This window comes from Aptenodytes forsteri, unplaced genomic scaffold (assembly GCF_000699145.1).
Source record: "Aptenodytes forsteri isolate BGI_AS27 unplaced genomic scaffold, ASM69914v1 Scaffold236, whole genome shotgun sequence".
NCBI classification, from domain to species: Eukaryota; Metazoa; Chordata; class Aves; order Sphenisciformes; family Spheniscidae; genus Aptenodytes; species Aptenodytes forsteri.
The window spans coordinates 3,420,832-3,446,571 of record NW_008794456.1 but is presented as its reverse complement, the minus strand read 5'-3'; the positions used below and the strand labels follow the sequence as shown (position 1 = coordinate 3,446,571).

Sequence of the window (25,740 nt, the reverse complement as noted above, 5' to 3'; positions counted from 1 at the left end):
TTTTTATTACAACATTTATTTTAGTATAGAAGGCACTTACAATACAGAAAGAAAAAAAAAATATGATAGGCACCAAAAGTGAAGTTAGAATTAAAATGACAAAGAAACAGTTTACCAGACAAAAGGAGCACCCTTCCCTGTTAACAATACAGCACACGGAAATGAAGCTATTGGTGACTAACTTTTTAAACAGTTAGGGCTTTTTTTTTTAATAGAAAAAGATAAAGGCTGTTCTACTGTGAACTGAAATTAAAAAAGAACCCCTCCACACACCTGTACAAGGATTTGGGAGTTGGTGGTGTTCGCAAACATGGGGTCTCTCAGCTCCGGCACTGCAGGAGGTCCTGGTACATCTCAATGAGGTGAGCGGCCTCTCTCTGCCCAGAAAGCACAGCACCGTGGGTAGTGGAATAATATTTCCTGTGAGTGGCCTCCCCTGAAAACATCACCTGCATCGGCTGGAGAGGATAAGAGAAGTGGAAAAGCTCAGCAGCGCTTACTGGAAAGCGGACGCGAGCCTAAAAGGAGACAAAACTTTCTGTGCCCTCCCGCATCCCCATGAGCTGACACCAGTGTTTTTAGAGCGCTAGTTCTTGAAATCCCAGCGTGGTGCACCCCGGGGACAGGCACAGCACGTCTGCCAGCGTCAAGCTCATCATCCTCATTGCTATGCCCGCACGGAGCTGTTTGCAGGGCTGAGGCACCATCACAGAGCCAGACTAGCTCAAATAACCTCAAACAAATCTGCACGAGTCACAGAGCACCTTGCTTCTCTACCGACTCCTCCCTTTGCTCCCCAAAATTATACTTCAGCCTTTTAGGCATTAAGAATTTTTTTTTTTTTCTGGACAGCAATTTCAGCAGGAAAAATAGTCATGTCTCAAAACCCACCGACTGAGACACAGTGTCTTATCTCTTACATCAATAGTTAGGTGCTTGCTAAAATTGCTGCCAACTCAGTTCTGAGGCAGGAATTTCAGGTACCTCTCTTCCCCGGGAACTACAGAGAAAGATTCCTAAAGCTCCTCCTATCTTTTTTAATAAATTTCAGTGCCGAACAAAATTACATGGTGGGGTCAGGCTCTGGATGGAGGAGATGATGGACTGGGCAGATGCTTGGAGGTTGTATATTCATCAAGCATTGTCTTTGGATTTGGACACAAACTCACCCCCCTGAATGACGGGGTGAGTTTGGCTTAATCTGTTACTGCTCATCAGCTGAGCTGCGGTAACTATCTCCATGTGCGCTCTTGTTCTCCATGCTATATTCAGAAAGCAAAGGCAGTGTCTGAGGAGAGAAGTCATTGTCCCGTCAGTGCATGAGTCCCCAGCCAAGCACTGGGCCTCCCTCACCCTCTACTGCCAACACAGAAAGATTTCCTAACATGCAGACCTAGCCATTAGCAGGGGTCGTGCATTTAATGCTCCATATTCAGACTATGCTTTAAAACAGAACAACGTGTTTCCCCTAGGGAAATTCCTGGCCCATAAGGCTAATGGTTTTTAAACGCAGAGATCAGAATTCCAAAAGCCACGCAGATGCCCAGCTCCTGATAATTTCAGAGAGAGATGTGGGAATCCCTGAGATGTTGGGATTCCAAACATTAGAGGTAAAATCCTACATACATTATTTGTCCAGAGGAGTATGTACAAAAAAACCTGGAAAACACACTACTGGAGGCCCAACGTGTCTCTTTCAATCTCCCCCCAGAAAACCCGCTGCGCAGCGTCATGTTAGTCTTCTTGCCACAGAACCGATTTGGGCCGTACTTACAGCAGTTTTGGAGCTTTCAGCATAAGGCAGTGGTTTAGCGAGTTTCTCTACATCAGCCCCACTAGACCCAACTTGGGTGTAAGAGTAGGATCCACGGAAGTTGGGATTGCTGCCCCAGGAGGACCGCAGGATCCGGCGAGGTTTCGGAATGTTTGGATTCCCTGGGTGGAAAGCAGGAGAAGACAAAAAGTAAGACTATGTCTGAGAGAAAACATGACAATGCCTGTGCAAGGTGTGGAGTGGCATGTATTCAGTCTGATTTATTGAAAATACATCCTAGCAGAGGCTGCAGGCTACAGGAAAGAGGCCCTAAAACAGATCTCTCTTCTATTACTGAGTTGTCGTTATCTATATAACAGAAATAGCATCCCTTTTAATCTCAGCTGCACTCTTCCGTTTTGGGAAAGACCCTTAAAATGTTTACGTTCCTGAAAGACTGGGGAGCTTCAGGGAACCCTGGACACAGGCTGGTTGAAACTACAGAGCATCTCCTGGTCTCATTTGCCATGGGGAGCCTGGTGGTGATCAAGCATATGATTGAACTCACCTAATTTTAGGAATTTAATTGGGTGTCCAGTCTACATTGGATGCTTAGGTAGTCTTGCGAGAGAGGTGTGCCTCCAAAGAGGAATGGAGATAAGGATATTAGAAGGCAAATCCTCATTATGTGGGGGCACAGGAAAACCTGTCAGAAAGTTCTCAAAACCTGTATTACTCACGCCAACTGCTACCCAATTGCCCCCAAAATTAATCTAAAATCCAACAGACCCATTTTGTGGGATGCACATGGCATGGAAAGAAGGCTTTTGAGGCTGGAAGTAGGATTTCTAGATTGCTGCAGGATTTCCACTGCTAAGAGGATGTAGGACCTAGAGGTGAGGGGCACTTGAGTGCACAATGATAGGGCCATCATCAGCCACTGTCCCCCATCCCAAAGAGTACAGGAGCACATGGGATCCAGGACTGTAGCCAAGGCAGCCCACCAGCTGGTGGCACAAGAGCCTCAGGCAGAACTGAAATAGGGAGGGTCATGCTTTGGAGACCCTCTTGCTAGGCTGGTTTGAGACCACCTCAGTGTCATTGACCGAGATTCTGTTGGCGTCCCGTGATCGTACCTGGCTTGGGGGGAGAGGAATGGGGAGACGGGACATGGAGAACTGCAATGAAGATAAATTCTCTCTGCAGGAGAGCTGAAACCCACCCTTAGGGCAACCTCACATATCCAGGCAAGGTTCAGCTACTTGGGTTGAGTCTAAGAGACTGTCAGCACAAGAAGGAAGAGTAATTGAGACACGTTTGCATCTCACACAGTTCCTGTGCCTGCTTCAGACCCTGACTCTGTAACACCTCAGCATGCTTAGCCTGCTGTGAAGACGATCCAGATTCCCCCACTTTTTTCACCAGGGCTTAGAGAGGGAGACATCCAACTGTAAAGACCAGTTAGGCACTACATTGTAGTTCTACTAAACAATTATTTAGTCGTGCCTTCAATTCCTTAAAATCGGGAGCAGGTTACTTCCCTGGTTCAGCTACCGCTTTTAGGAGTATCGTGTGTCAGCCAGAACTATGAAATACGAGGCTGAAACACAGCAAAGGCACCTGGATGGCTTGCCAGAGTACACTGTGAACACTTTCTAACCACTGACCCCCAGATCAAAATATGGCACAGACTAGCAAATAAATATACCCTACAAACAAAATACATCCTACAACTGAATGTTGTTTCAGGAGTAACAACTTAGGATAACAAAGCCTCTAATATGCTCCTCCAAGAATCTTCAAAGCAGGAATGCCTGGGATGGAAATGAAAAGCCCAAGGGAGTCTGAGAACAGGGAGCTCTCAGATGTGTCAAGGAAATAAGTTATCACGTTTTATTTTTAAGGGCTGTGGGAAAGCCCAGGAGAACACACCATGAAAGCTGTTAGACAACACAACACCACACAGGGCCAAAGGAGTCATCCATCACATCACATTACACAAAAACAATCACATAATGTGTTTTCAAATGAAAAGAGTCTCTGCGGTGGGCTGGTGGTGCCTCTTTTGTACCTGGTGCATGTTCTCATGTTCCACTGTCAAGGTACCCACAAGATTTTCAATACAGGAGTCAACAAGTAAGATGTTGGTAAAAAGATGATTAACATTAGGAACACACAGTGTTCCAAGCAATGAGATGAGGGCTTGTCAGCCTGCAGATAAGGCCACAGTTCTTATAAAAGACTGAAATTTGTAAACGAAAGGGTTTGTGGAGTCATAAGCCCAATCAACAACTGTATAAATCCAGCAATATTTAATAGAGCAATCATTCAGACTGGTAAAAGCAACAGCTTTGTCTCTCTCTAGTGTTTCCCACGAGTGACCTTGTACTGTGTATACAAGCAGGTAAACAGCAGCCTTCCCACCGGGGAATTACTCTTCACGTAGCAACTTCATCACAAGGGAAACTGCAGCACAGCAACATGAAGCACGTGGCACTAGGCAGATGGCAGAGCTTCATGCAGAGATGCCTGAGCCAGCTGCCAGCGTGGAGCAGGGCTAAGGAGCCTTGGTACGTTAAAACGCAGCTGTACAGCTCCCAGAACCGAAGCCAGTCTCCTTCCCTAGCACCATGCCGTGTGGTGCAGACATACCAGCTCTCATGAGCTCCTTTAAGGTTCCTCAACACACCAGACCGCGTGAGCATGATGCAAGTGTCCACTGTGCAACTACTGTGCCCCCACGCTTCTGCATTTATGCACCTTTAAGCGTGAGGAGCTGTTTCTAAGAGAAAAATCAGGAGACCTTCATTTCTGCTGCAGACAGAGAGGAGGAGCTTGGTTGAAGGTCACACGGGAACTCTGTTGTTGCTCTGATCCTGAACTGTTGTTTGCAAGACAGAAACTACAAAGCCTGGCAGGGCCCCACTCGTTCAAGGAACATATTTAATTGGACTTTCTCAATCTGCTCTTAAATAGATGGGTAATCATGTGCTTTTGCCTACAGATAAAAGTAACGATTAATACAGATGCAGAAACTTCTAAGTTTCCACTGTCCAAAGAGAGATAAAATGGCTAAAAAAGGACTTTAGCCTTAAATAAAATAGGAGGGCACACATCTTTATGCCAGATTCCCACTTGTGAAGCTATGGAAGATAACACCATGTGCCTCAAACAATCCTGTCTTTATTCAGCTACTGGGAGGTGTGGCTACATAGATTTATCGGTTATGGGGCTGATTATGAGACACGGGATTATCATAAAATCAACTCACAGATCTAAATTAAGGCACCCAAATTTAGTTGCCTACCTGAGAGCAGGGTATCTAAGATCCCACCAAAGCCAACAGAGACCTGTGGTACTACCCACACATTAGTGTCTACAGCCACCAGAGACATTAGGGTATCCCAAGCATCCACATGGGGCTGGCAGATACGACACAGAACCTAGAAGAGATCCGTTCCCCTCTAGAGAAATAGCTGGAGGACGGGGAGAACAACTCAGGGCATCTCCAGCCGCAGCTTGACAAATCAGCGAGTCCTTCAGAAGGGAGCAGGCCTGCAATTACTGCCTTCTGGCTTCTAACGCTCGGAGCTTAGCCAAAAAGAAACCAGAGCAAGACTTCTAATTGTTCGAAGGCATCCCATTTAATCAGATTTAGAGGACACTGCTTTTCAGCCACCCAGTTGTGAAAAGCAGTAATTGTCAGTGGTTCTTAGGTTAGAACAATCCTCAGAGCTTTTCACAGCAAAGCCAGATAATCTGCAACACTAACCTGCATGTGACATTTAAGGTCACAGAGGCAGATCATCTCCTCTCAGAGAGAAATTCTCAGTGTGAAAAAACACCGAGTCTAAAAGAATGGATTTAACACAGGACTGGTCTAGCACTCTCTGAAGCGAAGGCAAAGGCCTCCATGAGCAACGGACTGAGAAAACACAGCTGAAGATGGGAACCCACCTAGCTAATGCATTAATTCTTTAATAGAAGAAATAAGAACATGGGGGATTTTATGCGCAGAACATGAAAGCTACAGAAGGCAAAGCGAACATTAAAAGGCTCATACTACCTACTTCCATTACTGAATATAAGGCGCTCTCTATACTCAGTAGAGAAAAGTTTCTTCAGAAGATGTCGCAGAGCACCAAGTGAGATGTGGAAGATCTGAACTGCCTTATGGAAGAGTCTTTCCTTCCACTGAGCTTAGGATCCTGGGAAGACTAGCTTCCCAGCTCCCAAGCTGGACGGTGGGAAACGCTTTAAAAGCCGGGTTTGGTGGTGCTAATTGGACCAGAGGAGACCAGTCATTTTCAGAAATGACTACAATTACATCACAGACAGAAGGCTGCTTTGCACCCTCCCAACCACCTCCTAGCTGGTTTAACCCGCTCTCACACTCCCGATGAAACATATTCGTGAAGAACATGGTAGGTGCACGGAGAGCTGTGCACACTTCTGTTATTTCAGCCTGCCTGGCACCTGGTCCAGATTAGCCTTGAGATAGCGCTGCTTCTGTGAAGCTGCTAGGGAAAACAGGAGCAAGAATAACAGGATAAATGCAGCTACCTTAGCTGGAAGATCTGTGAAAAGGTTTTGTACAAGCTAACAAGTTTTTTGGGCAGAAAGTGGAAGAGGTCATGTTGTGTAATGGGTACTCCGAGGACAGGTTTTCTTCTCGCAGTTTTGAGCAGCTGAGAGGGGACCTCTCATCTTATGCACAAAACGTTCATTGCAGGGCAAGGCCCTGGTAAATTCAGTCTGAAATTCTCCAGGGTTAGATAAACCAAGATTAGCAGAAGGCTGAGAGAGAGCTCACACTGCTGAAGAGTCTGATGGACAGTGACCAGGTGCAGTATCAGCTGGAACAGCAACTGCAGCACATACCAATGACTCAGTGCCAACGTATTTCCATCCTGGGAGGAAGAGAGGAACATCCAACACATGCAAACAACAACAGTGAAGGAGCCCAAGAAGGAAGAGGGAGAGTATACTCCCATCTGCCAAACTAAGAAAGACCCGAAGAGCCAAATTCCCACTGATAAATCAAGGGGTTTTAGAAAAAAGAGGTCTTAAGCAAGAAGAGCTGCAACAATCAAGATTGTTTATATGCTCTGGGAGACATCAGCACTGGAACAACTTGGCCTTAAAGAGAAGAGCCTCCTGCTACGCCTGCGTAGGGCAGCAGTTGGCCTGCTGAGGTCAGGAGGAAAGAAGGCATGTGTGTCCTGACATTGCAACGTAACGTAGGGATACCCAACACCACTGAAAACAAACAGCTCAGGAGGCAGACGCTGCCCAGAGTCCAGCATTCACTAAGTCATCCTACTTCTCTGCAGTAGCCAGTTATGCAGGTAGTCCTCAGCTTCCAGGACCCTTTCTCTAGATCTCTGCATTGTTGGTAGCAAATGGTCTGTAAGCACAGGGGAAAGCTACACTTGTGAAGGCAAATTTCTTCAGTGAATTGGAGGTCCACGGACAAGAGCTAAGGCTGGAAACCCACTGGGGGTTGAGATGTGGCTAATACGAGCTAGCAGGCAGATATAAATAGCTTAATCACGGGACCCATCTCTAGAATAGCATAAGATACATCTAATCTTGGAGGACACTGCTCTTATAATTGCTTATAATTATGTAGAAAGCCAAAATCCTTGTTTTAAGACTGCCAGTAAGTCAATCACTATTTCTTTCAGCATTACTTACCACCTTACGCTTTAACTTACACAGTGTCTCCCAGCAGAGGATCTCAAATAACTCCATAGACGCTACAAGCCCTTTCCTTGGGAAGGTGTGCAAGCTCTAGAGGACTGACTGCAGGCAAACTAAGGTCCAGCTTGTTCAAATATTACTACTTTTAGTGATTTCATCTTGGATTTTCTCAGCATAATACACATAAGATCTGTCTTGCTCCAACTGCTGTCTTTAATGTGATGTGTGCTCAGTACACGTGAAACCTGTGACGTCCAGGAAGGTTGAGGTGAACCACCCAGAAATGGAAACTCTCAGCATCAATGGATACTTGGACATTTAGGCCAATGAGATTTCCACATAGACTCATGTTGAACGGAAGTCAGGGATGTGATTCAACCACCACATCTCAGCTGATCTAAACAGGTTCAACTCCGCTAGCTCTAAAGAGCTATAGCTCTAGAGGACTGACTGCAGGCAAACTAAGGTCCAGCTTGTTCAAATATTACTACTTTTAGTGATTTCATCTTGGATTTTCTCAGCATAATACACATAAGATCTGTCTTGCTCCAACTGCTGTCTTTAATGTGATGTGTGCTCAGTACACGTGAAACCTGTGACGTCCAGGAAGGTTGAGGTGAACCACCCAGAAATGGAAACTCTCAGCATCAATGGATACTTGGACATTTAGGCCAATGAGATTTCCACATAGACTCATGTTGAACGGAAGTCAGGGATGTGATTCAACCACCACATCTCAGCTGATCTAAACAGGTTCAACTCCGCTAGCTCTAAAAGAGCTATGCTGCTTTCCACAGCTGAGATCAGTCCTCAGGAGCCCCAAGCCTGACAGTTCCAGCTGGTAGAGTTATTTGTGGTTAAATAAAGCAGAAGATGCGGAATCCTCAAGCACTTCTACCCACCACTGCCTGAGCTGGTTATCAGGCCCTCTATATAAATAGCTTTCAGGCACACCCAAGCAGGACATATGCTGGAAGCACAGGCACAGCCCGTTCAAAGGGACATAAAATGCCAAAGAACTAAAAATTACTTCAGTGGATTTCCTTCCTAGCGGTTGTTCAACACCCCAGCCCCACTCTCCCTCTCTTCTCCACTCGCCAAAGGAACCAGAGTATGGCTGACCTGTAAATTTACGTAGCATTTCGGTGCAGGTTTCTGCCACAGTTTCATCATCACACTTCTCCATAATCAAAGCCTCTTCTCCACAGATCCAGCCACTCAGGACATAGCCGTACCTCTCTGGTGGGTAGAGTACGTCAAAGCTGCAGATCTTCTTGTACCACAGCTCCTCGGGATAAGTCAAGCTCTCACTCTCTGCCTCATCTTCCCAGACAAATTGGATGCTGTTGCATTCAGAGCTCCAGAAAGGCTCTTCGAACTCCAGGAAAATCTTGTCGGTCGTATTGATTCCTAGTTTCTCAATGGCCATCACCTTCTCCTCGGGCAAGCGGGGATGAAACAGGCTCTCATGGCGTTTCTTCAAGACTCCCAGGGACACAGTCACAATGACATGGTCAGCTGGGATGAACTCACAGTCCTCGCACTCTACGAAGACATCGGAGCCCTTGTCCTCCTCGGGGAGGTCACTGTTGTGGTCAGCCACCCTCTCAATCTCCTTGCTGACCGACTGGTTCCAGTGGATGCACTTGACCGGCTTGCGGAGCTGAATGACAGACTCAGGAATGGAGCGGGCCAAAATCTCCACGATTTTAATGAAACCGCAAGGAATGATGTGATGAGCCCCAGGGATTTCGGTCCATTCCCCAAATTCACTGAGCGAGACTTCATCCATGCTGTGGGAGCTGCTCTCACAACTCTCTACCTAAGGAAAAGCAACACAAAAGCAATATTGCCACAAAGCAACTCATTTTGCCACAGCACAACACTGCAAGGGCACAGAGGAGATGCACAAGCTGGGAGTCCTGAATCCCATTCTTAAACCACATTATTTTTGCTAGTAAAGAAGTGTTTGGCCATAGGATCTGACAAAATCAATCCTTAGCCTTCCTTCCAACCAGAGAAACCATTTTGTCATGGTAACAAGCTGCATCAGCTTTGGTTGCATCGGCCACAGTTGCATCAGCCAGAGTTCAGAGATGATGTCTCTGCTTCTGCATGATTCTGGGTTACAGTTCTCACTGTCTTCTATCATTTAAAACCCACTCCACTGGCCAGGGACTGGCTGCTTGGTGCTCCTACAACAGAAGCTGGAGCTATGTTAATTGGATGCTCCTTCCAGTGTTAATAAATGTTCCCATGAGGAGCCACGAAAAACTTTTGGCAGCTATTTCTGCTGTCTGCAGCTTTCAACATGCTGTCAAACAGTCAGCAATCAGCAAGCTAACAATCTGCAGGAGGTGAGAGGACCCAACACAGGAGGAACTGAAGGAGACAGAAAAGGGAAATGCCAAGATATGAGACACTTGCATTTGATTCAGTTGATGTGATTATCAAAGCTTTAGATTTGGGACCTGCTGGTTAATGTTTGCAGGAGCATTAGGCATAGCCACAGCTTCCAGCAACCCCTGGAACAAAGGCAGGATGTTTGGCCTGTCTCGTGATAAGTTTTTTATGCTAATACGGATGCATGGGACACAGTGATCTTAAAGTCTTCAAATCACCGGAGTCACAATGATTTGCACACTGTAATTCTTCAAGCATTTTAGGCAAAGGGAACATTACGATTCCATGCCTCACCCTTTGGCCAATTTTCCAGGCCCTTCCACACTTTAATGACCATGTTTGGAAGCCTGGCAAGCCCAGACCCTTTCCCTGTGGAGCATCCTGGTGCAGGGCAGGAATCTCTGTGCTGGGCTAAGATGTCATGCGAACAAGTCAAAGTTGTACTAAGTAGTTCACAGCCTGCTCCTGTGACTGTACTGACAAACAGGTGGTTGCCCCTTCCTGGTCATTGCCCGATGACTCCAGTGAAGACTGCTGGGCCAGGTCACCAGCAGCTAGGTCTTGAAGAAGACCTATCCTCTGAGTCTGCTGTGGTTCCACCCCATCTGATGGCTGAGCGAGCACTCTCCAACACCCACCCACGGTCAGTTCTGCTGGCCCACGGCACAGACCCTGCACCCTGGGTCACGCAACAGGCCGCTTATCCTGCCTGGATGCTCAAACAGGACACTCCACATTATGAAGATAACAAACAGTGATAGCTATTTGATTCTTTCAGCCATGAAGGAAAAATGCCAGGGGGAAAAACAGGCAACTACCAAGACTACACTTTACCTGAGACACCGGTTAATCCCCACTCTCTCAGCAACCACTCTGATCTGATAGTCTTAAGTATCAGAAGCTTTGTTGTTCTCGGGTATTTACACATGAGAAAGGATTTGCAGGACTTGCAGAAAAGTCTCTGGCTGTAGCAACCACAGAAGTAGCCACCAGGAAAACCAGAGCTATATCAAATGACTAACACTGTCTGCATAGCTGATGTTACATGGATAACACACTAAATAACTAGTCTTTACGTGGCAGGTGTGGAGACGCCCTGTGATACAACCTCTTGGGTTAGGACAGTGAGATATCAGAACAGCGCTCAGGACGCCTGGGTTCCAATCTCAGCTTTATCACAGATCTCCTGTGAGACTCTCTAGGTCTTTATTTCTCTTTGTTTCAGCTTCCTACCTGTAAATAGTGAATACCATACACTTACCCACATCACAGAGTGCCGCTTGGCTCCCCTGCCTCATTTCATAAGTCTTTAAGTCATTATAATTGAAATAGGAACAACTGTTACACTTTATTTGTGGAGTGCTTGATGCAGCATTAAGTCCTCATCCCACAGAGACCTCATTTAGGTCAAGGCATCAAGGAGATAAAACGAACTAGGGAAGCCATGAGGAGAGATGATTAGGCCATGGGTTTATACAATCTACCTTTGATTTTATTGCTTTACCTTCAAAATACTTTCTAGGGATTCCTTCAGCAAATTACTACTATCAAAGTTACATTTCTTCTGGTCTCTGAGATATGGACAGAGGCAGAAGGGCGTAAAAGACACTCAGACAAGATCCTGGGGTCCCAGGTGTAAGGCACAAGACAAGACATAACTAAAAGAAGCCGATAATAGAGTAGCTTCAAGTGGTAAGAAAATGTTAAATCACACCAGAAAATTTAACAGGGCCTACGAAATCCCCTTCTAATTAGAAAGCTGGAAGTTTAAGGTAAGGAAAAAACCCCAAAAAAGAGTAAAGGCATTATTTCTTGCAGCCCCCCATCTTCAGATGTGCCTCACAAGGAAAAGTTGTCAATATGAACAGAAACTGCTCCAGCTGCAAGAGACCGCAGAAAGCAATTCCCCAGTGATGGGCAAGGCTTAGCCAGGTGTCTGAGGTTCAAGATTTGTCTGCTCTTAGTCAAAACAAAAAAACAACGACGTGCACACACACCTTAAGGTACTGCTGGATCATGGCTAGTTTCAGCCTCTTGACGGCTTCTGTGTCATCCGGATCGGCCTTGACACGTTTGCGCACTACGTCCCGTGTAAAGACACCCACACTATTCTGGCTCTCAGCATTGACTGGTTTACCTCGTTGGAAGAACTCCTGAGTCAGGTTATAGACCTGCCAGAGACAGGACAGAGAGACGGACAACGTGATTCACAGCAGAATCCAAGCCCCAAGCAGGATGCTTTTTCCTCCATCCAAAACCAGCACATTCAGATCACCTTCTCTTGCCAACTTTAGCGATCAGCTTTGGCAATTTATTGTGCACTCTGCTCCAACGCCATGTCAACTTGCACCCACAGCTATGCTGGTTAGAAGGCAGGAAGCAACACTTCCCTCCAGGCAAAGATAACCACCCTTACTCACCTGCAACAGCCTAGTTACTGTTAAGTCATTAAGTTACTATTAACTTACTATTAAGTTATTTTTTAATTCAAGCATGTCTATTCTATCACTTGCAGAAGACCAAGCGAGGCAGTCCTGCCATTTTCAGTGAACAACAGCTAAAACCTGTTGTTCAACCAGCTGTTCAGATGCCGCAGCTGGATCAGTGAGCCAAGTAAATGCAGACTGCAGAGCACCTTTGCAGAACAGGTTTGGGTTTGCTATGTGTAATTTCTGGCTCTGCTGAGCAGTGTCACAGCCTGACTTGGCCCCAGTCTCCATCCAAAGTCCACTGGGAGTGAACTCAAGCAGCAGGACCCATGTGCTTCCTCGCATCTGACAGTAAAGCATCAGCTCTTCTCCCACCACAGTGTCTCAGGTGCAATCCCAGGTTGCAGGGCCCATACGTTTGACTGCTCTAACCTGGAACCAGCCCTTCCACCCTCTCCATTATTTAGCAATAATGCCCAGGAATCCACCAGGGTGGAGGAATTCAGTTTCATAGTTACTTTTCTGTTGTCCCCTGAAAAATAGGAAGCAACCAACACAGGCTTAGCAAAGGAATTTTGTATGCACACGTTTTACTTGTTGAGCACAAGACAGGTATAGATCCATGGAAGACAATGACATCCATGGGGAGGTTTAGATTGGACACGAGGAAAAATGTCTTTACTGAGAGAGTGGTTAAACATTGGAACAGGCTGCCCAGGGAAGTGGTGGAGTCCCCATCCCTGGACGTATTTAAAAGACGTGTAGATGAGGCGCTTAGGGACATGGTTTAGTGGGCATGGGGGTGTTGGGTTGACGGTTGGACTCGATGATCTTAGAGGTCTTTTCCAACCTTAATGATTCTATGATCTCTAATAGCCCCCCAACAGGAGCCAGCCTGAGGAGGACCCACAAGAAAAATCCCCTTCTAACAAATCGTTCTTTGAAGGAGATCTTCCTGACATTTTTTTAACCCTAGTTTTCCACTGTACAAGCTACTTAAAAGCAAGAAAACAACCATCCACCTTGGCCATCTGCTTGTGGCTGTCTGGAGTAATCAGTACTTCTGTCTGTAAGACTGACGGAAGAGCCTGCAGTTGAATCATGGCCCCTCATTTCCATGGAAAAACTCCCAGGAATCTTTTAACACAGGAAAGCTTTCAAAAGATGCCTCCCAGTAGTGCAACTCATCCCCTTAACGACTTGTTTGTCCAGAATGAGTCACCTGCTCATTTATATCATGCCACAGAGGTACACAGTACGCTTACAAGTAGAGAGGCAAGATCCCTGCTTGGTGAGTTTTTCCTGTCAAAGATGGTTTGATTACAGCTCATGACCCTTTTTTGGAGACAGACTATTCAGACATATTGAGGAGTTCAACTCAGAAGTAAATGCCTGGTAGGAAGATGGCAGAACTGTGGCAGCCTCTCCTTCAAAGGCTCCTACAGCTTCCCATTCTCTGCTGGTATGGCTAATTCACCATGTTTTGATTTCTCCCTACCTTGATGCTCCCCAGAAGTTTGATTTTCTCTTGGGTTTTAGGAATAAAGTGAATTTGAGGAGGCAAAATAGAGGGATGATGAGGAAAGGGAGGTAGTGACAGAAAAGACTTGGCAGTGGTAGGAGTAAGAGAGAGCAGGTCTGTGAGTGAATGGAGGAAAGAGAGTAGATAAGGACAAGTAAGGGAGGAAACTGAATTAAAAAATAAGTGAAAGAGGGAAAAAGGGGGAAAATAAACTACAAAAACAGAGAAGTAATCACAAGAAAAATGAGTGGAACTGCTGAATACAGAAGAGAACTGTACACACTGATTGGGACACAGTCTTTCCAAGGACATTTCCAGACAATAGATGTGGAGACCAATGCCCTACGTGAAATGAAGGCTTCCAGCAAAGGAAAGGAAATAGCGTCTTCTCTGTTCCCCAGTGCCAAAAGCTCTTTGGCAGTTTCAACATCCCACGGTTCTCAGGTCCACTGATTTCTGAGGCCCAAACCACTTCCAGCAAGTACAAGCTGCATAGACCTTGTGTCAGCATAATGCAGCTCAGCTTTCACAAGCCGATTGCACACTGTAAGCAGATAAGGCATTCACAAGACAAGCAAAGCTGTGTTAAAACCCAGCTACCATTTGGCCTAAAGGATAAGTGAGCCATGGGTATGTTTTTATTAACCGTTGTATTCTTCATTGCCCAACAGAGAAAAGAGCAGAAATGCACAGTTCTCTGTGCTGTAAACATCAAGTAAAGTCTTTCCTATATATGTCGTCCCAACGATCAGAGAGCAGGTAAGTAGAATCACCACCAGGATTTTTTATTTTTTCTCAGAATCCGTTATTTCTTTGCTTTTCTCTTCTTGGGGGTGTTGAACCGTTTGATGAAGAACAGAAGGCAAGGCTGTTGTTGGAAAGAAGAGGAGAAACAACAGCAAGTCCTACATTAAGAGATACACTGTCATAATAAAAGAATCAAAAAGATGCTCAACATGTATTCTTTAATGTACACATACAGCGAACACATCCTGTATAAAAAACTATGGAAAAGGTTCGCTAGAAGTCCCATTTAAGGTAGGTTTCTAATGAAGTAGGAGCAGAATTGTACTGTCTGGAGTTGGAGTTACTTGGGCTTTGCTTCCTCAGGTGGGAAACTGCTCATAATAACAGAAAGCAGCACTGTGTCTATGGGTCCACCTCTGAAGTCATGGGGAACAAGGCATTTGTGAGATTTGAAGACACATTCCCCTTCTATCATTTCATCATGATGTGATGACAGGATTCCTGAGAGAGTTCAAGTGGGCTTTATTTCAAGGAGCCTGGTGAAAGGTAGCATCAAGAACCACCTGAAAGATTCTGCTGATTTTCTAGTTAACCCTACAAAATATCCACTCATCCAAACTGAGAGCACCGTGCCCATCAGCAAGGAGAGCTACACCACATACAGTCCAGACTGATCTCCCTTGTCTATTATCACATACCTCATACAAGCAGGAAGAAAAAATAAGGACAGGCTGCATCATCTCCCAGCTCCTGCCACCGGCAAACTCACATCCCAGCACAATGACCTAATCATTTCTCACTTTAAAGCTCCTCTGGGTTTGGGCAGAACAACTGGCCCTAGAAGCCTGTCTGCAAGAACCATCAGCAGAAGCAAAAGATGCGGAACATCTCAAGTGACTATTCATTCTGTGCAGATTTCCATCCCTAATTCTGAGGGTTTACATACAATCCTGTGGGGAAATGGGGCTGTAGGTCAGAAATTAAAATGAGTTAATTGAATGGCCATAACCCTAAAATGGCTCCACTTTGGCTTAGATCTTCTGTCTTCTTTCTGACCAGCTTTGGGGCATCCCACAACCGGGGTCTCTGCAGAGAACGTGGGTTCCACCAGGGATGTCCTCTCTGTTACCTACAGGCTTCCACCTACACGTGTTTACTACATACGTGCTCCTCCACCACAGGAAGAGGCAGTCTCTTAGGAAGAACAAATCTAAATAAAGAAGTTTCTCAGCACTGAAGGAGGTCAGGAAAGCACATCCCAATCCATGCTCCTTCCTGCTAGCACCGGTGACGATCCGTACCATTGTCTTTTTCTTACTTGGCTTAAAAACTGCAGTGACTTAATCCCCGGTCAGTAAAAAAACCCTGATGGAGATAGGTCCATGCTGTTACCAGGCCAGACATCTGTCAGTGCAATAGAGGGGCAGGGAGGGAACGGTGACTCTCGGTGGCCCTTTGGTCCTGCTTTCTATGATAACGCAAGGCAAGGCACTGGAGCTTAATTGGGGATGGCACGAAGCCCAGCACAGGGTGGGAGTGAGAAGGGTGGAAAACTTTGTCATTCTTTGGCTGCATCCCTCCCCCAGAAGCTGCGCAGCACACAGGAGAAAGCTGACAGATAACAAGGCCATTAATTAGCTGATTGTTAAAGGGAGGGTTCCTGTGAAGCAGGTCTTTAGGGACCACATCCTTACTGAAAAGCCTGAGTAAAAATAGGCACTTTTTCTAAATCAGGCTGGCCGATGGACTGTGAAATTCTTGGAGGGGAAAACAGTGGGATTTTTCACCTGTATTTAACTTGTCAAGCTCACCACCTCCCTCCCACCCTTCACAAATACCTGGGAGTTGGCCTTAAATACCTCTTTGGAGAGGGAAATGAGGATTTAGCAGGGACAGAAGAGCAACTCTGAGATGGGTTGTCCCTATTCACATTGTCCCAGCAGTTATACGCACACACAGACACTGAAGCTGCAGACATTACCCTCAAAGGTCACGCTCCTGTCACTTTTCTTTGAGGGTCATGCAGATGTGGTATAAGCAGGCAGAGGCCAAAATCCTCTCCCAGCCCCAGGATTCCCCCAATTATCCTAGCAGGAGTGGAGAGGAAGGTGGGAAGATTATGAATGCGTAGCACGGACATCACACGCTAGGGAACCTTCCAATGCTGGTGCCCCCTTCCTTTGAGAGACTGACCAAATGGACTGACGATGACCCCGAGCAGTGCCAGCCCCGCACAGTACACGGTCTAAGAAGGTTAGTCTTAAAACAACAGTGGCTGGAGAGCTGTCCTGCCAACAGCAGGCTCAATGCCCTTTCTCGTGGTGCATCGCTTGGCAACGCGTGGTTGGAAATCCAGGTAGCTGCTCTGCAGGATTAGAGACCTTCCTTACAGGCATTGCTCAGTTTGGTAGTGCTCTCATGGAGGAGGATTCGGGTCACCTTGGTCACAAGCTCGTGATAGATCTTGACTGACTACAATGCAGTGCAACAGCCTCTCAGTTAAGATAGCCTCTCACAGGGAACTTTCTGCTACAGAACTGAAGAGCTGAGCAGTCTTACTGCTCGGATTCCTCGTAACCAAATAAAGGCTTCTGTGAGGCATCCCTACAGCTATTAAAAATTCAGGCTACTGCAAACAAAAAGAAGCAAAACTTGTACTGAAGTAGAAGCAGCCAGCCAAAAAAGATTGGACAAGTGCCTGGAAAAACCGTAAGGACTTTCCAAATGAACTAGCGAGGCAAAGCTCTGGAGGTACTGGGGTGCCTTGCCTTTCACACCAGGAAAATTCAGCACACAGAGGAGAGACCTCACCTTGCTAGGCTCCGGCTTCAGTGACTTCACATACCCAAGTGAAACGCTTGAGGGAGACCCTCTGCTCTTTGCATTCACTAGAATTTGGTCTCCAGATGACAAGATAACTGGAGCTAGAGAGATACAGATGGAGAAGCAGAGCTGAAGGCATATGCCCGAGCCCAAGCACATGGCAGCAGCTGCAGCAAAAGAAGGGCAGTGTGTGAGTGCATGGGAAGTGAGCCGGCTGTGCAGGGGAGGGCAGGCATTTGAAACTGTGACAAATTCAGCCACGTTTATTCAGGACTACATTTTCCACTGTTAATGTCAGTGGTCCATCCCCCATTAGGCTTTGCATCCATCATGTGGTTGGTGGTTGTTTTGTTTTTTCTTTTCTTCAGTCTCCCTTCAAGTCAGGACAGCACATGTCACACACAGCCTTTGCTATCGCTGCCTCTTCTAAAGGGGGAGATGCAGCCTGAGAGATGAGATGACGTGATGGCGGGATTGCTAACAGCAGGCTGCCCCAAGACTCTGAGAAGGGTCTGGGAGCTCCTACGAGGCAAGGGAGGAGCCTGACCTCAGGATTTGGTGATCTGTAAGATGGCTTTTCATCCTGGACAACTTCAAGGCGTTTTAACAAAACCTCTCAAAAAACGTGCCTCCTCTAAAAAAGAGATGCAGAACTGAAGAACGAATTCCTACTGTTCCTCCCCAGCACCCATTTCATGACCAGTTAAAGCAAGAGAGTATTGGCCAGCCAGGGTGAAAAAAAATGATGGAATGGACTCTACTGAAAATGCAAAAAAATGTGCTGGGGGATTGGGGGACTCAACAAAACACAAAACAGAAACGCACCAGGCAGACTCAGCACGTGTAAACAGAAACATTCTCTGCACTTTATGCCAGAGGAAAAGGTCCCCGAAGCCACACGCCTACTGCACATGCTCCCGACTGCCTACCCACCAGGGCACTTGTATTTCATACAGTCTTTTTTAACTGGAGATTTTCAGGAGATCACGTAGCTCACCTTAATTCTCACTTTTCCTACACAGCGCAGGGAAGAAACCACAGTCAGCTGTCTTAAATCACTAAAGATCGTCCAATCTGACACCCCAAAGAGGCTGGGACAAGAAGCTCAACAAAACCGTGAGCTGCCCCTGCAAGAAATTCCAGCACACTTTGAAGGACAACAGAGAAAGCACCCCCCCAGCAACAGCAATTAAGAGGATGGCTGATGTCCTCTTCTTGGCTTAAGCTGTCCCTTACATATTTTTTACCGCAGAGAATAGCTGTAGACATTTTTACAATCCATAAATGTGAAAGCCTTTTCTGTCTCCTAGTGATAAAGATAGCCTGTGGCAACGATAAGCTAATTATGTGTTGCGTAAAGAAGATTAACTTTTAATGTGTTGTTCTCTCATGACACTGGCTGCCCCCTTTCTCTTGCTTTAAAAGAAAGGGTAGATTTATCAAATTAAGCATTTCTAAAACACTGGCACCTTGTTATAGCCTTTATCTTATCGGCTGTATCTCAAAGCTAAGCAGCTCTCACCTTTATATTCTCTTCTCATTTCAGAGCCTGCCTGCCTCTGACACACTCCCTTTGCTGGCGATTTTCCTACCATCTTTGAGACAGGATGATCACCAAGCACTGCGTGCAGTTTGGCGGTGTGCCATTTACATAAATAATGCTGCTCACTGCAGTATTTTCACTTACTCCCTCTCTCTTTTCTAGTCTCAGTTGCTGTTAATCTTGCTCCACACACATCTCACCTGTCTTTTTTCCTGGCTGGCTCTGGTTCTGTTTTCAATCCAGTAATACAGAAAAGTTGTTCAGATGAGTTATCTCCACCTGCATTTGTCCAAGCAGAATTCCCTCCCTGCCACGGGTTGCTAAATTCCTTCTATAATAAGGTTTCTTTGAAATTCCTACTACCCCCCTCTAAAATGGAAATGATTTTGTGCCATCCCATCACAGATTCCAGTTCAGAGACCCCGGACAGTGACAAAAGTCTTTTCAAACAAAAAAATCCCCATTTCTGCTCCCCGTCCAATTCTTGATAATTCTTTACAGGCTACAGTGACTTTTCTCTTGGTGGCTTTCTAAATGCTCACGGACATATTTTTAAACATGAAGTATGCAAGAGTAACCTGAATCTAGTATGTGTTCAGCCAAGCGTCAAATACTGGTGCAGTTCACTGTCAGATGAAAATCTGAAGGTTTTAGGCATGGCTACAGCCTGATGAAAATAATAATGTTTTGTTCCATTTTATATAACCCAGTGAGAGATCACATTACCTGGAGGACTAGACATTCTGCACTGACCCCCCTAAATGTACTTCATAAGTGACATTAAAAAATGTGGGGAATAATTATAATTAACTTTGGCAAGCCTCCTTCTTTCACTTCACTCTACCCGAGGCCAAATCTTCCTACTGAAAGCAGATAGAACTAATACCAATCTTTCAAGTGGTATTGCGTTCAAGACAAAAATCAGTAAGAAACACCATTTTCCCTCTAAAAGAAATACTAGGATGACAGCAGCAGTGCCGAGTTACCTGAAAGTAAATTTGGCCTTTTTTGTCTGAGTCTAACATTGGCTCATTGCTTTTTTAGCAGAGGTTAATCTTTCCACTAAACATGCATTTTCATTTCCATCTTGCAGGCTTCTATTTAGTATTTTTAGGTTCTGCGTCTGTAGTTGTTTGTTTGGGGTTTTTTTTCTATTTGGCTCTTCTGTCACATACCGAGGCCCTCTTCTACACTGAACTGAAGAGAACGTCATTGAACATTGATCAAAAGAAGTTAAAATAACCTTAAACAGAAGTCCACCCTGGTCTGAATCTACCAGAAAAGATTTTCCTTTCCTTCTGATGCAAGAAAACTTGCGATTCCTACGATACTACACTGACTTTGGCATACTACACAGTGCACTATGGTATTTATAACATCAATAAAATGTCAGAGGGCTACAATATTTAGCTGGTCGTTGCTAAGGTTTTGCGTTCTACTTTGTTTAGTAATTTGATCCCTCCTCTACTCTTTTAATTAAGTGGCAACTTTCTAGAGCAAATGACTGGATCTCCCCAGCAATAGTTGCTGGAAGTGATTAAATTGATGACAAATGTGGAAAGATTGTTCTTCCTAACAACAGTGAGTTAATCCCACATCAGGGACAAATGGGGTACAGCTAAGCAGATGACAGCAAACTAAGTGTTGATTTTGTGCAAAGAAATTAAAGACATTACTGGTTTTCTACCTTTGTCCGGTACCCAGAACATTGTAACTGTCAAGGGGTCTCACTGTTTCAGGCAAATCTACAACCTGAGAAAGCAGCTGAATACCAACCTCGTTGTATAAATCACTGAATTCTTCAACCACATCTTTCGGGATCCTTTGCCCGTTGTTGGTAAGATGATAAGCCACCCCATTCTTGGAGTAAAGACTGATCCGTCCAACACTCCTCTCACCATCGGTAGTCTCTTCAAGTAAACCATTGTCTTCTGCTAGATGATAGACTGGGTTTCCATGTGAGCCGTGAATCCACGTAGCTCCCAGTTCAAAAGTGGCGTGCCCTGCAGGAGAGTAAACCGAGCAAACTAGTTATTGAAGCCCATTTTCCTGAAAGCTTGTCACACTCAACCCTAAATAAAATGTACATGTTCAAAAGCAGAACTATTGCCCAAGGACAACACATGTTTGAACATCACTTAAGCGAGCTTTCTCTGTTAGACAAGGGTAATGCCTGTGTTCTTCAAACCAGTCCTTCGGGATACAAGTTTAGATAGTGCTAGAAGGATGGGATGTTTCCAATAAAGACACATCACAGCGACACACCTCTGATACTTAAGGTGAAATTCAGAATCTTCTAGGTTCCCAGTTCTTATCACGGTTGCTGCTAGCTGCTCTATCCTTGCTACTTGGCCTTGCTAAATCATCTTCTCTAAACCTGCACTTAAGAACATGATCAGACAGCAGAGGATGTACTGCTCGTGTTGCAGCACAAGCCATGTACTAGCGAAGGGGGTGTGGGAAGGAAAAGAGCTGTAAGAAGCCACGCTGCACTACTGCAAAAAGGACACATAAGGATACTTACATAAATATTATACCTGTAGGGAAAGAATAGAGTACCCACAGACTTCAAATATCCACCGTATTCAAGAGGAGGGGATGGATACCCAGACACAGGAAGAAAAGCATCTACAGCAGGGAGATGTAGGAAAATTTGGATTGCCCTGGGATAGCAACATTGGCCTGCATACTGAACCTCGTCCTGTGATTAAAAATGCATGTTATTTACAAATACACCTCAGATTAACTGCAATACAAAAATGCATTTCCATTCCCCAAATGAGTAAATAGGTTGTATTTTATTATTTATGCCTCTGAAAATTTAAATCAGGTTCTTTAAAAACAGGTTAAACACCAAATGCATTTAGTCTTCACCACCTATACTCTCTGCCTGCAAAACACAAAGAGTTTAGTCAGCCCTACTCTCTCTCTTCCTTATAACTAACGGGGTTTGCACCAGGGCTCTGACCCCGCTGCCGCGACTGGGCTGATAGCACAGGGAGATGTTCAGCAGCTGAAAGGAGGTGATAAAAATAAGCTCAGGTCATGTCCTCCACCCACATTTTTACAGATTCTCAGAAGTCCAAAGCTAACTGTTTTAAAGTCTGACAAAGCTGTGTTCTCCCAGCGTCCCAACCAACACCATGCTGTGCAGCTCGCTCTGCAGAGGTGTGTGAGTGCCTGATTAAGTGGGATAGCTAATAGGATCCTGCTTGATGAAGAAAGGATCGTGCAGTTACCAGTCATCATATACTGTTTAACATGTAAATATATGCTCAGACAGAAAGACACTGCAGCACTACGCTATAACGCAGTCAAGTTTAACGGGTGAAAGCTCCAAGAAATGCTGCTCTCCAGCTGAGACACTGCCTCCAAGGGAAGCTCCATGTATCTTGTTTTTCAAGCAAACAACCACCTCGTCATTAAGGAGCATGCTCATTGCCCTTCAAAATATGCATTACAGGACTCGAGAGCACAAGATTTCTACGTGTACCTAAAACAAAGCACGTTCTTCAGAGCATGCAGCATCAAGTCACAAACGTGTGAATATTTAAGGCGCCGCAAACTCCAATTCGCTCCCAGAGCACCCAGCCTGGCGGAAATGAGTGCTGTACATTGGCAGCCAAAGGTACAAAGCTCATACATATTGCATGTGGCAGTCACCTTGTTAATGCAATCCTCCTGCGAGTCATCACATGCCAGATCAGCAGCAGGAATACTGCCTGCTGCTTTATGTCAGGAGCTTGCTCTCTGCTACGCTAACAATCCTCCTGCATATAGCTCTTATTTATGGGGCACCTGATCTTTGAAAGAAAAAATATATGCCAGCAGGTCCCGCTGTATTGGTGCTCGGTAACAATTATGATGTGTTCCAAGTTCTCCTGTTTTCAGTAGCTGTGTGGAATATAATCAAATACCAAAAAATTAAAAACAGTCATTCTTGCCTGTAATACTTAGAAACTCACTATCATCACTACCAAGCAGATAAGCCAGTTGTTACCTAGTATAAGTTACATGATAAATTATTTAAAAGTGTAAAATTAAATAACATCTTTTTAAACAGAGATAGCTAATTTACTTTCAGGGCCTTAAAAGGATTTAGTTTCAATATTAATCTACTTCGAATGAATCATCCAATACAACAAAAAACAGAAAAAAATTCTGCTTCCTATTCTGCGAATATAATTACTGAGACACAAGCAGCAGTCAAGACAGGCCTATACACAACAATATAGCATACCAGCAATTTTCCAAAGGAACGCACAGATTGCATATCAAGCCTTCTGAATACGCACGGGAACTCTCACACTTCCCTTTGCAGCCCTGACTATTTCTTGGGCATCCTGTCGTCAAATATCTGCAGTGGATACAGATGTTATAGATCATGTACAAGAAACACACTTACAATCCACAAACACACAAACCCTCTGCCTCACCTGTGCTAGAAGTGATGAACCAAACCTCTGAAAATCCAAATTATTCCCCTGTGCTGAGTAGCAACACACTCTATGCAGCTGAGGGAAAATACTGTCCCCTGCAAGACACAGCATGGCTCAGTGAGAGTGGAAGTATTAGGATATAACCCTGAGAAGGTGCCGCCGTAGCTCTGTTGAAGATTTAAATCGGATCTTTAGTCAAGTGTGCAGACAGGGCAGTGGCCAGAGAAGTTTAACATTTAAATGCCATTTAGACAAGCAGATCAAAATGGTCGTATGTTGAAGACTCAGAAGAACGACTTCTGTGGCAGTGTTTTGTAAGCTTTAGCCAGTTCTGAGAAATGAGCAGGTCTTGCATGCCCCACTTGCAATCTTGCTGCTCCAGGCAGTACAGAAGAAGAAAACACAGCCCAGGACCGTGCTGCCCTTTTGCCCTTGTACCAGGGAATAAGAAGGTTCTGAGTACGTGCTGCTTCTGAAGATTTCACCACCCAACAGAGCTCCAAAGTTGTTTGGCTCAAGGGCATGCGAATCTGCAAAGCGCACAAGGGGCCAGAACGTGGACCCACCTTGGGAGAGAATTGCAGTCCATACCCACAGCGTAACTTTGATAGTTTGCAGAAGGTAAGAAAAGATGGACAGTTTGTAGTTTTAAGAAAGGTATTAAAAGATCAAGACTTTGGATTCCAGTCCTCTGCTCTGCAAGTAACAGTTAGATCTACAAACTGCAAGATCTCCACCAGACTGAAAAGCCTGCTCTTGTCTCATGTTAGTTAAGAAGTGTTAACGAACAGGAGGTAGATTCCTGGCAAGGGCAAAGATATGAGTAACCGCTGAAGGTGTCGAAAGGTGAGAGAATTGGTCTCAATACTAGTACAACAAAACTATTTCACAGGTGCACTGACAGAATGATATATTGCTCCCTGAAGATTTCAGGTCTTTAACACTTCCCTCCTCTCACAGACATGATCCAGGATATTTTTAATACAGTGTATTGTGAGTAAAGGACGCACTTCCCATTCTAACCTCTATGCCAAGTCTCAGCAGAATGTAAAGTGCCCTGTTCAAACCCTGGAGATTAATTTGTCCAACTGCCTTTTCATTCATTTCCGTTCTGAAAGTTCATAGGACACTACTGTTTATTTACTGCGGTGAGTTTATCGAGTAAAATATAGTAAGTGATGTAAGCACCTGACAAATAAATAGAAAGGAGGGCAGCAAGAGGCCAAAGTTAATAAATACAGAGAGTGGGATCAGAAACAGAACTAGTTAATTGAAATCAGGAAGGCAATTCAGTAAAAGTAAAGAGCTTTTTGCCTCCTGTGGAGGTGAGACAGGCAATGCCCTTCTAGCTACCAGGGAAAGTTTCATTGACTACTGTGCTGCAAAGGGTAACGTTTGTTCCAGTAGTCTTGCATTTAGGGGTTTTACAAGCCCTTCCAATTGACACGGGATTAAAATATCCAGTGTCTGCACCTTTATTACACACTGAGAAAGGAAGCCACAGAGGTAGGAAAGCTGCGAATCAGGATGAAAGGATACATTGAAGAGGTTTTTCCAGCAGCCTGATTCACAGTGGGTAGTGCCCTACACAGTAAATTAGTTCCAGGGAAATGAATGGGGCTATTTGTGAAACAGAATAGGTCGGAGCTTGCCCCTTTGCAAGTGATGTAAGTCACTAAGAAATGGCCGTTCACCAGCCAGGAGATTTACTGACTGCTCCTAGTCAAGAGTCAAGCTTGAAAACGTTGGTGGAAACTGTCTCAATACAATTATTTAATCACAGAACACTTCTCTCAGACCTGTTACACAGAGCTCTTCCTGTACGAATTAAAACGATCACCAAGGTCTTTATTTTATAGAAACATGGTTCTGGAGCAGCCCTCCCTCGGAAAAGATGCACAAGATAGCTCAGATTCACCCACCCACCCTGAAAGGAGCCCAAGGATTTATGTTCCTGACAACATCACACCTCAAATAACCTTTTGCATGTGCACGTTGACTGAAAAAGCACATTCCCAAGGCCAAATTACCCTAACGACAACACAAAGCCTTGCTAGCAGAATAAAGCAAGCCCAACGCATTACTCCCAAAACGCTGCTCTTACCAAGTTTCACACTTTGCACGCGGCCTCCAATTCGGTCAGTCGCCTCAAGGATAGTTACATCCGTGAAACCGCTTTCCAAGAGCGCTTTCGCTGCTGACAGGCCTGCAAGCCCAGCACCGATAACTACTATTCGAGGCTGTCGTTTTCTCCGTAGGCCACTACTAAGAGGATCATCCGTGCTGTCTGCAGATATTTCACAACTTTGCATGCCGTCCAAGCTCTCTTTCTAAGGAACCTATGGAAAAAGGAAACAAGCGTGTTCAGGGATCTCGGC

At 45.1% G+C, this 25,740-nt stretch overlaps 1 protein-coding gene across 1 annotated transcript; it reads right to left on the bottom strand.

Moving 5' to 3' along the window:
• On the bottom strand, positions 1-25,705 carry SMOX (spermine oxidase). Its single transcript, XM_009290694.1, has 6 exons — positions 25,467-25,705; positions 20,700-20,926; positions 11,857-12,030; positions 8,579-9,278; positions 1,775-1,935; positions 1-458 (listed from the first exon to the last, which is right to left on the bottom strand). The coding sequence occupies exons 1-6, from the start codon at positions 25,672-25,674 to the stop codon at positions 321-323; spliced, it is 1,608 nt and encodes a 535-aa protein (XP_009288969.1). The 5' UTR covers positions 25,675-25,705; the 3' UTR covers positions 1-320.
• Between the last annotated feature and the right edge of the window lie 35 nt (positions 25,706-25,740).

Bases quoted from the DNA above. Each gene is read 5' to 3' on its own strand.
- SMOX (XM_009290694.1), bottom strand. From the start codon at position 25,674: ATGCAAAGTTGTGAAATATCTGCAGACAGCACGGATGATCCTCTTAGT. The intron at 12,031-20,699 runs GTTGGTATTCAG...TGTCTCTGGCAG, and splicing joins TCAGTGATTTATACAACGAG to GTCTATAACCTGACTCAGGA. The intron at 9,279-11,856 runs GTGTGTGTGCAC...GCTTTTCCTTAG, and splicing joins TGATCCAGCAGTACCTTAAG to GTAGAGAGTTGTGAGAGCAG.